General features: G+C 34.2%; 1 protein-coding gene across 2 annotated transcripts; it reads left to right on the top strand.

Annotated features, from left to right (window-relative positions):
* Positions 1-7,816: 7,816 nt before the first annotated feature.
* On the top strand, positions 7,817-10,346 carry LOC116126046. 2 transcript variants are annotated; one of them, XM_031411741.1, is made up of 5 exons: positions 7,817-8,154; positions 8,233-8,333; positions 8,740-8,853; positions 8,946-9,047; positions 10,070-10,346. In XM_031411741.1, exons 1-5 carry the CDS (start codon positions 7,929-7,931, stop codon positions 10,238-10,240), a joined length of 714 nt encoding a protein of 237 aa, XP_031267601.1. In that variant the 5' UTR covers positions 7,817-7,928; the 3' UTR covers positions 10,241-10,346. The 2 variants fall into 2 exon arrangements, with proteins under 2 accessions (XP_031267601.1, XP_031267600.1); XM_031411740.1 differs by having other exon boundaries at positions 7,820-8,154; positions 8,737-8,853.
* Positions 10,347-14,482: the final 4,136 nt, after the last annotated feature.

Raw genomic sequence — 14,482 nt, 5'->3', positions numbered from 1 at the left:
TTTGATTTTTCCCTAATTTAAACCGTTTTATTATTTTTATAATAAACTAGTGTATATATTTTGATTTCATATTTTATTATTTTTATAATAAACCAGTTTATAAAACCAGTTTCGGTTAACCGGTTCCCATAATCTCATAAACCGGTAACCAAACCAAAAAATCAGCTTTTGTATTTCTTTAAACCGAAACTGAACTGATTTTCCAGATAACCGAAAAATCGATTCAATTTAGTTCGATTTTTGTATTTTTTTGAACACCCCTAAATATTTAAAGTTCCCTTGAAATAACTTACCGGTGAGAATTCCCTAAAAGTGAAAATAGACCTATCAAGAGGCAAACGTGCCTTGGTTTCTCCCCCTTCAAGGCCAAACACCCGTTCTTTGTCCAAACCATACAACAATTTCACTCCCTATCTTTTTGCATATTTTCTTGTGAGCTCATCCATCTCATATCAACCTTCCTCTCCTTATACTATGTTCCTTCATTTGAGTTTCCTTCAATATTAACCAGTCAAATGGTGTTATTTGGATTCCTCCAAAACTCTTATAAAGCCTCTTTTCAACCAAATAAATAAATAAAAATTAACTTTTAAAAAAATGATAATTTTCATTGCAAAAATACCCATTTCTAATCTTCTTATATATATATATATACTATCTCTACCCTAATATATATATTATAGTATAATATAATATACTTATATATATAATCCATCATTCTCTTGTGCATCCCATTCTCCTTTTTCTTACAAGTTTGTTTCTCCCTTATGGAAATGTTTAGAGACAAGTAGGTACGAAGTTAAAGTTTCGTGAAAAAATGTATTCTAATAATTTTTAGTTCTTAATTTTTAATTTCTCATTATCTTTTTGTTTTCTCTCTAATATCTAATTTATCTCTTCATAACCATCTTTATGTTTAGTGGTGGATTAACACATACAAAACGATATAAAAAATTCAGATTCTTATTTTGTAACATGTATGGAAAAAAACAAACATCTAATAGCTTAATTTTAACTTAAGATGCATATATCGTAATTAAAAAAAAAGGGGGTTTAAAAAAATTTAAGTCGGATTTAAATAACACCAACATTATCTTAAACTAACCCAAATAAATCCCTTTGGGTCAAGCCCATTTTTCTGGCCAACCAATTAACCCAATCCAACTCCTACAAATCTATCATTCAACAAAAAAAAAAAAAAAAAAAAAAAAAAGGTTTCACGAGGACATATTAATTAATTTTCTCCTAATTGGAGAAGTTATTTAAACAAAAGAAAGAGGAAAAAGATAAAAAAAAAAAGGTTAGAGGATCCATAGATTATTAAATGTCTGATTGATGAAAGAAATGGAAGTTAAGAAAGCTTATGTTCCTTTTGTCAAAAGCCAGCTCCCGCAAATAAAAAACATTGACCACCATAATGGGCCAACTTTGTATTGTTTTATTAAATGTAGTTTTTACTTAATGCATCAATGCTACCTTTATCTGCCACTGTTACGTGTTGAATTTGAATAAGTCTTCGATTCAGACTGATTTTTAGGAATTTGGATAAGTGTTTGATGGAGATTTTTTGCGATTTTTTTGAGAGATTTGGGGACGATAGTTATTAAATTTTCCTATAAATGTAAGCAAATTTTAAGAAATAAACGTCATCTTTTTCCTGGAAATTGTATCTGTTTTTTGGAGGCTCAAGGTTTCCCTCGAAGCAAACCTTTCATCGTTATATTCTTTCTCTTCCAACTTTTCCTAATTAAACTCTACTCCACCACAATAGGAAAGACCAAGAAAAAAACCCCAACCTAACCCTATCATTAATCAATCCCAAGCTCCAGGTCCTATTACCAAGTCAGTTTCTGGTGCCCGTAATAAATTGGTATCAAAGCCAAGCATCAAGGAGCAGCTGTTGGATCAGTTGGAGGCAGAGGTGAACTCTCTCACCTCTGGACAGGAGAGAATTATCAAGGAGATGCAAGAACTGGTTGCAACAGTCAACATTCGTTGCAACCGAATTAATGGCGCTACAGTTGGTGAGAGTTCTCAAAATCAATCGAGGAACATTAGCGGTTGTAGCAATGGTAACGAAGAAACCAACAGTGAAGGCTCCGCCAATTCTTATCTCCCTAAACTAGTAAACTCTCCTTCCCGCGATTCAATGGAACTGAAGACCCGACTAGTTGGATTTGCAAAGCCGAACAATTTTTTGACTTCCATCAAACTCTGGATGCTAAAAAGGTTCCCCTATCTTCATTCAATTTAGAAGGAGATGGACAACTATAGTACCAACTCATGAAGGAAGAAACTCCAATCATCACCTAGGAAAACTTCAAACAAGGACTTCATAGTAGGTATGGTCCAACTCAATTTCAAGATTTTTTTGGTGATCTAACAAAGTTGCAACAAACTGGAACAATGAGAGACTACCAGACACAGTTTGAAAATCTACTGATTCGAGTAGGGCGATTGGCACCAGCACAACAAGTTGGTTGCTTTGTTAGCAGTTTGAAGGACAACATCAAGATAGACATACAAGCTAGCACTCCAACCTCACTTTCCTCTGCAATCGGTTTAGCTAGGTTGTATGAAGCCCGTAACAACTCTTCTCAATGGGTCACTTCATCGGAGGTGCGAAGGACAGTTCCTAATCATTCAATGGCATTCACCCCAACTCATATGCCTATAAAGAAGCCTAGCCTTGTTGAATTGAGGGAAAGAAGAGAAAAAGGCCTCTGTTTCAATTGCAACGAGAAGTTTGGGCCCGGGCATCGATGTAAAAAATTATTTCTGATTGAAGGTTGTTGGTTTGATGGAGATGATGATGATGTGGACATGGAAGTGGAAGAGGTGAATACCCCAGAAGTTTCTATCCACGCCATTTATGGAGCAGCAGCACTGCAAACCATGAAGGTCCATGCTCGATTAGCGCGGTGCAGAATTATAATCTTGGTAGATTCAAGATGTACCTATAACTTCTTGAACAACAAAATAGCTATAAGATTGGGGATCCATCCTAACGCTGAAGGGAAGTTTGAAGTTGCAGTGGCTAATAGAGAAAAACTTCCAAGTTCTGGTCTATGCAAAGGAGTATGTGTAACCATTCAAGGTAACTTGATTACTGGTGATTTTTATTTACTCCTTTTGGTCGGTTGTGATGTTGTTTTAGGGGCACAATGGCTGAGAATGTTAGGACCCATTGTACGGGACTTCCCTAAATTACAAATGCAATTTAATCTTAATGGGAAAGAGATTATTCTAAAAGGTTTGGCAACTCCAGTGGATAAAGTTGTTGATGCATCATAGATATTTAAAGAACTACAGAAGAAGAAGGAAGGAGTTTTGCTACAGATTTACTCCCTTACAGCCAATATCTCAAAAGGTAAACCAGCTTCTCAAATTGATTTGATTTCCTCTAATGAAAAACTGGAGCAACTCTTACAAGCCTACGGAGATATATTCATGGACTACCTCTTCCAAGATGCCATGATCATCAGATTCCTTTGAAGCCGGGAAGTGAACCAGTTTCTGTAAGGCCTTACAAATATGCCCATTATCAAAAAAATGAGATCAAGAAAATAGTAGTTGACATGCTTAAATCAGGAGTGGTTCGGCCAAGTTAGAGTCCATACTCTCCACCAGTACTATTGGTTAAAAAACATGATGGGTCTTGAAGGCTTTGCGTTGATTATAGAGCATTGAATCAGATAACAATTGAGGAAAAATTTCCAATACTAGTCATTGACAAGCTACTGGATGAACTCCATGGAGCCAAGTTCTTCACTAAGCTGGATTTACGATCTGGATATCACCGTATCAGAATGCACGCTTCAGACATATCAAAGACAACATTTCGGACACATGAAGACCATTACGAGTTCATGGTGCCCTTTGGCCTTACAAATGCTCCTTCCATATTTCAATATTTGATGAATGAAGTATTCAAAGCATATCTCTATAAGTTCATCTTGGTATTTTTTGATGATATTTTAATTTATAGTATTTCATGGAAGGAACACATGAATCATCTTGAGGTTGCTTTGAATATTTTGAGAAACCACAATTTGTTTGTAAAAAAAGAAAAATGCAATTATCCAGAACCGGCTCACGGCTAATCCACAATGGACCTACATGGTCACACCAATAGCCTTGAGAAGTTAGAGAAGGATAAGAGAGATAAATGACTATCCGAAGAGGGCTAGCACCTTCCGAGGGTAATGACAGGATTTCTATGGTAATAGTTACATAGAAAATTGTTTATGACATTTTAAGGGTTAAAATGGTCAAGCAATAATTAATTATATTTAATTATTATATCTTAAAGCGTTAAGATTAATGAGATGAACGAAAATAATTTTTTAATAGTTAAAGGGCAAAAGGGTAATTTTATGGGTTGTTAATGTAAACTAGTTTAGTTTACATGGGCTCTTGAATAATATTGATTATTCAAAGGGCAAAATAATAAATTCGTGGGCTCCTTTTAGAATAAGATTTTGTTGGGGCATAAAAATAAAAAACAACTAATTACAAAATGACTCATGTATATATAAATGCAAATGGTTGCATTTTAGCTCATGATTCACTTTGTTCACTCAAAAGCAAACTAAAATCTCTCTCTCTAAGGCAAGGCCACTCTCTTACTCTCTCAAGGTGGTGTTAAAGTGTGGAGGCCTCATCTCTTTGAGTCTTGGCTTCATCAACCTTAAGAAAAGGAGAAGGTATAAGTTTCTTACACTTTGTTTGAAATTTTTGAGTCCTATGCATCCAATCTTTCATGCTTTCAATCTTCATTTCCGCCACTCTTCATGCATGTTGTTCTTTCATCCTCTTTATATCCTCTAATTGTCACAGAGATGCATTCAAAGACTCATGAAGGGTACCACAAGACCCTGCAAAGAATAAGATATGCCTTCTATTGGTCAGGCATGAGAAAGACTATTCTTGAGTTCATTAAGAATTTCAACACATGTCAGCAAAACAAGGGTTTAAGTCTCCAACCAGCAGGGCTTTTGCATCCATTGCCAATTCCTACTCAAGTGTGGACAGATATTTCGATGGATTTTGTTAAAGGACTTCCCAAGTCTAAAGGAAAATCTGTTATTTTTGTTATTGTGGACAGACTCTCCAAATACTCACACTTCATTCCTATTTCACACCCATACACTGCTGCTTCTCTAGCACAAGTATTTTTTGATCCGGTTTTCAAATTGTATGGGATGCCAAAGAGTTTTGTATGTGACAGAGATGCTACATTCACTAGTGCCTTTTGGAGAGAAATCTTTATATTGCATGGGACCAACTTCAATTTCAGTTCTTCTTACCATCCCCAAACATATGGTCAAACCGAAGTTGTCAATAAAACTGTTGAGAGGTATCTTCATTGCTTTACAAGTCACAGGCCGGGTGAATGGGTATAGTGGATCTCTTGGGCTGAGTATTGTTACAATATCAGCATCCATTCTTCTACAAAGAAGACTCTATATGAAGTTGTGTATGAGAAGCCTCCTCCCACACTTTTATCTTATGTTCCTGGTACTTCGCTTGTAGAAGCTGTAAACCAAGAACTTCAAGACAGGGACCAAGTTATCAAAGAGCTACGTGAGCAACTTATTAAGGCACAAGAGCGAATGAAGAAGTATTATGATGTTGGGAGAACTAATAAAAGTTTCAACGTTGGAGATTTTATCTTAAATTGCAACCTTATCGACAAGCATCGGTAGCTCTTCGAAAAAAGTCTCAATCTGTCTCCCAAGTATTATGGGCCATTTGAGATCATTGAAAGGTTTGGACCAATTGCATACAAGTTAAGGCTGCCAGAAGGTTCAAAGCTTAACCCAGTGTTTCATATGTCTGTGCTCAAAGAGAAGTTGGGAACAAATGCAGGAATCCATGACACTTAACCAGTTGTTATCGAAAGAGGTGTCATAATCAGTCTGTTGCCTCAAGCCATGTTAGATCGTCGAAAGAAAAGACATCGAGAAGAAGTGCTGGTTCATTGGCAGGGGTTATCACCTGCTGTTGCTACTTGGGAAGATTATCATGAGCTCAAGTTGAGATTTCTTGAACTAACCCTTGAGGACAAGGGTGTTCTCTAGGAGGGAGGAATGTTACGTGTTGAATTTGAATAAGTCTTAGATTCATACTGATTTGTAGGAATTTGAATAAGTCTTTGCCGGAGATTTTTTGCGATTTTGTTGAGAGATTTCGGGAAGATAGTTATTAAATTTTCCTATAAATGTAAGCAAATTTTAAGAAATAAACATCATCTTTTTTCTGGAAATTGTATCTGTTTTTGAAGGCTCAAGGTTTCCATCGAAGCAAACCTTTCATCGTTATATTCTTTCTCTTCCAACTTTTCCTGATTAAATTCTACTCCACCACAATAGGGAAGACCAAGAAAAAACCCCAACCTAACCCCACCATTAATCAATCCCAAGCTCCAGGTCCTGTAACCAGGTCAGTTTCTAGTGCACGTAACAGCCACTTACTTTCATTTGCTATTTCATAGCTTCTTAGAGCAAGCGGACTTATAATTCGTTAAGCCTTGAATTTGATCCCGTTAATTCCACATCAAGCAAAGTTAAGGCATATTGAAACACTTGTTCTTTAGGATAAATTCCGCCCCTTTTAGGACAATATCTTGGTGCAAAACAAGCTCAAAATAGTAATGGTTTATCCTTCAGAATTATAAATGTCTTCATTTTTTTTTTTTATAATTCGTTAAATCTTTGTGCTTTTTCCAAAAATTAGGTTTAATTCCTCGTGACCCAAAATGCTAGAATCTTAAAATCCATATGCAGGAGAGGAAAGCACATGATAATAAAATATTAATCTCTTGAAAGGGATATGATATATTATCATGTGGTGGGCGGCTAAAATAAGTACTTGTCAATTAATTACATCTTACCAAAACAGTTTGTTTTCTTACAACTCAATACATTTATTATAGCTGTTGGAGATATTTAAAAATTTGATCCCATCAATTTCATAGTAAACAAAGTCAAGATATTCTTAAAATGTATTATCTTTAATCGCACATTCCACCCCTTAAGACAATATTTTGGTGCAAAATAGTAGCGGTCTAATTTTTAGTACAAAATAGTAGGGGTTTAACCCTTAGGATATATTGACTTTCTAGTGCAAAACAGGCTCAAAATAGAGGCGATCCAATATTTAAGATACAATAACTTATTATTTGTATAAGAGTGTATTCCCAAGTATAGATTCTATTAAGTGTAATAAAAGAATTTATCTTCCATATTGATGATATATAATTTTTTAAATGCAACACTTTAGAGTAATCTCTCTAAGTCTAAATACTATAGGTTTCTCACCTCTTATTAGTTGTTGTCGTAAAAGCGACCATAAATCAAATGAAACTCCCAAATTATTAAATAAAATAAAACTTTGATTGAAATAATTAAATAAAACACTTATTAAATTTACAATAAAATTATCATAATACAATATATTTTGAAGTATCTATTAAAAAATACAACACTGCCCATACTACTTTCTATCTCTATATTTTTCTTCTTTTTTCTTTTCAAGTGTTTTATATTCAACCAAGTTTCACCTAAAATATTTATAAATTAAATTAAGAAAGATATTTCACACATTTGTTCATGTGAAACTGAATATTCCACTCTATCCACACTTGGAAAGCAACCAAAAAATGCAATTTCAATTAGTTTATTACTTCATTTTCAGAATCCAAAAAATTAAATATTATTTATTCATTCTTAAACATTATTTTACTGAAATTCCAAGAACCAAGTATTTGTGTCTGGTTCGACGTAATAAAAATGTCCTGTAGTGGAACGTGTCAATCCTCCACATGTGGCGTCAAAACTCTCTCCTTTCCCTTTCCTTCCTTCTTTTTCTTTCTTTCCCTCCCTTCCCCCTCCTTTCCATTTCCAATTCAATTCAATTCTTTTGTAATGATGGCTGAGGCGTCTGCTCTGTGTTTCTCTTCTTTCTCTTCACTTCCTTCCGTTTCTCGCTGTCGAAGAATGGAACCCATTTCCTTCCTTTCCACGTCTTTTCTTTCTCGACCCCCTTCTCGCTTTCTTCGATTCATGGCCCCCAAAGCTTCTTCTGATTCTTCTTCCGGCTTCCTCGGTGATGATTCTTTTAATTTCTTCCCTTGGGCTGACGGTCACAGCGGTAGTGTATCTTTGATTTGGGTGGTTTATTGTTTTTATTGGGGGGATTTGTGAAATTTATGGGTTTAATTTGTTGCAGGAATTCAATGGATTCAAGAGGAGAGAGTAACGCTGTTTACTGCTGATGGGCTCATTCAGATTGGAGGCTCAATGGTCCCTCGACGTGTTACTACTTCTGATGTACGCTATTTCTATCTTTTCAATATTAATTCTATTTTTTGACAAGATCAACTTTTTTTTGTATTAATTTGGTTCGAAATGTTGTATGAATTAAGAAATTAAGTAATTTTAGGATATCCAAAAACTGTTTTGGCAATATGCTATGTTTTTTTTTAAAGAGATTTGATTTCCTTATTTCAGAAACAATTGTGTTTGTTTTCCAAATAGAATAGGCTTACATATCGAGCAGTTGCAATCAAAACTAAAATCTCCAGCCCTTTTTGTTTTTGTTTTCATTTCAAGTGGAAAAAAGTATTTGGGTTCTGTGTGAATTGTTTAATACTTTAGAAATTGCATTCTAGATTCGCGCAATGCTTAATATCTAGATTGTTAACTGGCTAAAAAGATTTCCATTTTTTACCAGAAGAATCAGGGGAGATCAAAAGCCTCCCAAAAATTTCAGCGTTTTCAAGAGAGTGATTACATGGATCCGAACCAGAGTCTATGCCTAGGTGCTCTCTTTGATATTGCAGCAACAAATGTGAGCTATTTTTATGCTGCTAATTAAAGCCAACTTTTGCAAATTGTGATTATAAGCCTTCTGTCTTATGCATTTTGTTTTGATCATGGTAGGGTCTTGATATGGGCCGAAGGCTTTGTATCTTTGGTTTTTGCCGTTCCATTGAAATGCTAAGTGATGTTGTGGAAGATACAGTTTTGGAGCATGGTGGGGAGGTATGCCGTCTTGTTTTAATTGAACTTCATAGTAGCAATGCAGTACCATGCTTGTTTATGGCTGTTGTTTGTCTGCTCTGGTTGTTTTAAAAAATTAAACAGAACAATAGAGCTACTCTCAGTTTCTTGTTCCAAAAATGAGATCATCTCATAGTTACTATTCCAACAGCGGCCTCACTGTGTATATGGTTGTCGCTGGTTAATTCCTTTAGGTTCGGCTCTGAGTTATCAGTACATGTATGTGACGGTTTTATTTTTGTCAGAGATCATGGGATTCTAATTTAATCTTAACAATCCTAGTTTGGATGGTATACTTGGATCAGTTTTCCCGTCGGCAAAGGAAAATTCCATTGATATTCTGAGAGGCGGACTAGACTTTTGGTATTGGTAGCTGGATCTGACCTTGTTTTTTCTTGTTTGATCACTGGTTTTACTCCTTGTGCTTTAACTGCATGTCCCAATTTGTTATTGGCTATTATTCAATTGAACTGAATAATTCAGTTGAATTGAATAATAGTCTTATATCTAGGCATCTTGTATGTTCTCATTAGTTTCGATTTCTTTTCTTGTTTGAGAATTCTGGAAGTGGACAAGTCTGAGTTTAATCCTGCTGACTGCTATATTATGCATAACCAACTTGGTTTACTCTTGTTGCTTTAAGGCACCATTTTGGTATAAAACTGAGTGGCTCTACAAGTCAGTTATGAGTATGGAACACTATTGAAGCTGATTTTCTGATTTTCTCAAGTGGCTGCATCTTTTATTCAAGGTATCATGGGTAGGCTATTTTAGAGGTGAATGGAAAATTGCATCCGTGTTAATGACAACCTCTGGTTCTGTTTCAACACTTTTGATCATTTGATCATCTCCACCTTTTCAAATGTTTCTTTTACATGATCGACAATAATGTTGCCTTTTAATGTATTTTACATTGACATGATTTTATAGTATGTATGATGTTTTAAAGTTGAGCTCGTTCGGAATTACCATAGTATTAAAACATGCATATCTTCTATGTTTAGATTGTGGCTGCAGAGAAGGCAAGCAAAGGTGGTTTGCATGAAAAGTTAACCATGACAGTTGCAGTGCCATACCTGTGGGGTGTTCCTCCTGCTTCTGAAACACTTCACTTGGCTGTTCAGAGTGGGGGAGGGATTGTAGAGAAAATTTATTGGCAATGGGATTTTTTGTAAATAATTTGTCAAATTCTCTTGATGATGATCATCATCTGTGCATTCTGTACATAAACTGTGGTACTCCAATTCAATGTATAAAATTCTTATCTTCTATTCTACTTAAGATTGTTTAGAACTTTGTGATATGTTATTAGGAAGCTCTCACTGATCACTACAATGCACTGTGCTTCGTATGGGGCACTAAAATGGAGTAAAGAAATATGTTTTCAACTTTGCAACTTTAATGGGAAGGTCTTAATCTGTATAGTTACTACTATGGACCAGAATAGAACTCATAGTAGCTTGATCCTAATGATTGGTGAGGATAATTTCATGTTGTGGGTAAGTCATGTTTTCTTCCAGAACAGAGATTATGTTTCTAAGCCTCTCCTTGAACTTCATTTTCTTGCTCCATACTTTTGTTTTATTAAACTTATGTGGTTTCCACTTTCCAGTTCATTTAGGCAGAACTTTTTCTTATCATTGAGAGGCACTTGTTTTTGAGTAAGCCTCGAAAATTATCATCCATCTCACCCTTCAAGTTTCCAGCATTTGTTCTTTCATATAATTCATGTAACAGTCATAAAAATAAAAATAAAAAATGAGAACTCAGCGTTTGATCTGATAGAAACCCAATTAAGAATAGATCCATCCAAATAATGAAGAGGCCCTAAAATGTCATCATGTGACTATACAACAATAAGGAGTTGGGCAGATTTAGTGGTATAGATATCTGCACAATAAGTCTACAATTCACCTTTCCAGACAAATTCCTAAGCCAGCAGGTCAGGTTTTTAATAGAGTTTCTTCTTTACTACAAGAGCTAAACATTGGGTTTGTCCCCACGACAGTTCGAGTTCCCTCTCATGAGTACCTGTATAGTCATTGTTTTCTACTGTCCAAAAATTATAGAGTTCAACAGGACTCCAGTTTCGAACTTAGGTTCGCAAAACAAAATCAAAAGATTACTCAATTAAAAAAACAAGAGCTGTGTCTGCAAGATAGACATCTTTGATCATCAAGTGTAGTGTTGAGTTGCTCCAAGGAATATGGAGTTATAAGTAGATTTCGTGACAAATCCAACCATCAAACTAAGAAACATAACAGTGCTTCTCAATTAGCACCCATTGCTTTTTTATCATATCACATTAATCATATGAACTCTGTCAATGTCGATATATCTGCTTAACATCATTACCAAAATCTCTCTTCTTCTGTCACTCTGAAGGAAGGTTTTTTTTTTTTTTTTATTTATTTATTACTATTTAAAATCCCAAAGATTTTATGATGAAATGAAAAATTATAAATTGATCATGAGAGAGTTCAATAAAATTATCCCAAAACTGTCATAGTTTCTTGAGCAATACTACTCTTACAAAGACAAAAACAAAGAGGCCATACAAAGACAATTTCCACCCTTCATCTTCATGATTTCTCTCTCTCTCTCTCTCCCTCTTTTTCCGTTTTTTCTTTGTTTTTTCCTTCCTAGTAATGTCACTTTGTAGCTCTCTTTGTATTGTCTTTGTAAGGATAACATTTTTCTAGTTTCTTTAGTCGACCAAAAACTCATTAATTTTATATAATTGAAGTGGTAGAAACGGATTTGGATTCCATGAATATGTACACTTGAGATAATTGAACTTCTTAGAGGCTTGAAGATCAAAGTACTAAATAATTAAACTAGGTCACAGTAGCCCATAGAGAAATGGTTAAAATATGCTCTCGAATACTTTGATTCAATTTTCTCGTCTGACTGAGTTGTTCTCTAGGCATTAATTAATTTGCAGTAACTGGTAAAAGTTAGGCTTCTGAGCTACCATTTTTCCTTTGGACTACGTGTATTATTGATATTGGGGTAAAAAACTTAATTCAATGGCGGCTTTTTATTACAAATGTTTAGAGGAAGAACAAATCAATAACATGCATGCATCTGCGCGTATGCATGAACATCATCTGCAAATTATATATATATATATATGCTTCTGGAGAAATCATTGCTAAGGCCTAAGAAATTGACTTGGAGGATTTTTATTTCCTAACTTTATTATTCTTTTTGATTTTCAAGTAAAATTCAACTGCTGTATTAATGGCATTCAAATCACTATTATAAAAACCCAAAATAGTGGATTCAACAGCCAAATTAATAGTATTCAAATCACTGTTATAAAAACCGAAAAATGAAGAAGAAATGAATCCATTTTTAGTCAAAGGTGTGCACAAAACATAGCAAACTTTTTCACGTAAAACTCAAAACCATTTTCAAGAATCATCATGCAAGCCTGAGTTCAAAACTGGGGTCTTTATCAAAACTTGTCATCAGTGGAAAACGGTTAAATATAACTTTTTTGGCAACGACTTACACTAATTAACAAAACAATTACTGGAGGTATCAATTAAGAATGAATTTAGGTTTTTTTTTTTTTTTTTTTTGCGAGATAATATATGCTATTATTATTGTTATTGCTCCACCGTCCAATGTTTTTAGATTATTTTTCTCGATGAAACCTTTATGCGAAGCTTGCCTTTTGATTTTATTACATCCGCGTATCTAGTTGAAAAAAATTTAACCAATGAAATGAGATGAAGTGACTCAATCTTTTCTATAAACTTTAAAACCTTGGTAATTAAACATATAATATGTGAGATTCCTGCAACATGACATTTGTGCGAAGAAAAGCCAAGTTTGAATTTGTAATTTCACCAATCATCTTCTTCCTTGCGTTCCTATAGTTTATATAACCAATACCATATCTTTATAAAATCTATGTGCTATGACAATTTCAAGTTGACCGGCACTCGTTAAACTGAAGAAATCCCCAATAGAAAGAAACCGGAAGTCCAACTTAAGTTGGCATTGTTCATCTTTTCTTTCTGTGTATGCTTTGAAATTAATAATTATTTTATTGTATTTAACATTTTTTTTTAATTTATTTATTGAATTCTGAATTCGAGGATCAAGCCTTAATTTTTCGTATTAGGACACTAAACAAGCCATTAATGATTTAATTCACTACTAGAAGTTCCCAGTCTCCTTTAACACCAAAATTATGTTGTGAGATATTTATTGTACGTTTATACGACATAGAGTACCAATTTCTTATCCAACGTGAGTGTTGACACTTTATTGCACCAATGTAATAGAGTTTTCTGATAAAAATTCTAACAATAAGATCTGACTTGTTAGTAGAAGACATTTTTTTCTGTGGTGATACCATTGATAAAACATTCAATATCTTTGTTTATCATTCTGAATTTTATACTATGGATGCTTCAGTGGAGGATGTAATTAATTTTGTGGAAATCAGTCATGCCCCCCTTGGACACACACCAAGAAGTGATAATCCTAATATTATCGAGTTATTCAAAACTATTAGATTAGTGACTAATTTAATGGTTTAAAGTGTTGATGGGGAGCTGTTTAATAAGATGATGGTGGCCTTGAAACAAATATCCAAAATTGAAAATGGTTAAAAAAAAAATTCACGGTTTCAGAAGGAGCTGCCACCTTTTGACCTTTTGCAGTTCGCAAGAAAAGACATTCCTAGAAAACATTTCCCACTGAGCTTTAAGACAAATTCGATTAGGATTCTTAAATAATGCCTATAGCTGGCAAACCCCATTAATCAAATTTCAAATTGAACCTACTGTAGAAGAAACAAACAAATTGGTGAAGAGGTCAATGCATTACTGTTCTTCTTGGAAAAAATTAATTATTTTAATTTCTTTGTTTAATTTGTCTAAACACAACAGCAAAAACCCATCAACCAATGATATGACCAAGGCATCATTATCCTGAGATCATATAATTTTGGAGGTTTTTGGACTGCTTCCCTATGAGGATTCTCTCTCACTTTGCATTCTTATTAATATAATTGTATTTATAATGACTTCATCTTGTTTTCTTTTTTAAATCTTTTTTGTTCCCCTAGTTGGATTTGTTTATTATGTTAATTAATTAATTAATTAATAAACATTTTCTCTAAGCAATTTTCTTGTCTCTCTATATACCCCACAAGTCCTAATCAAAGGGTTATCAATAATTGAATTGTATCGATCAACAGTCAAGCGCCTTGTTATTGCAGTCTAAATTAAGGGTATCCCCTGTTAGTCTAAATTAAACCATAACTATGTTCTAATCAAATCAAAGTCATGGAAATAATCTCATGTTACGTGTAGCTCAAGATTATTGTACAAAGAAATACACCCAATGAACCCTAATACCTTCACTTCTATAAGCTCGCATTATATTATATGACCTGA

Source organism: Pistacia vera, unplaced genomic scaffold (assembly GCF_008641045.1).
Source record: "Pistacia vera cultivar Batoury unplaced genomic scaffold, PisVer_v2 Contig174, whole genome shotgun sequence".
Lineage (NCBI taxonomy): Eukaryota > Viridiplantae > Streptophyta > Magnoliopsida > Sapindales > Anacardiaceae > Pistacia > Pistacia vera.
Note: the sequence above shows the minus strand (reverse complement) of the source record. Positions and strands in the feature narration are given on the sequence as shown.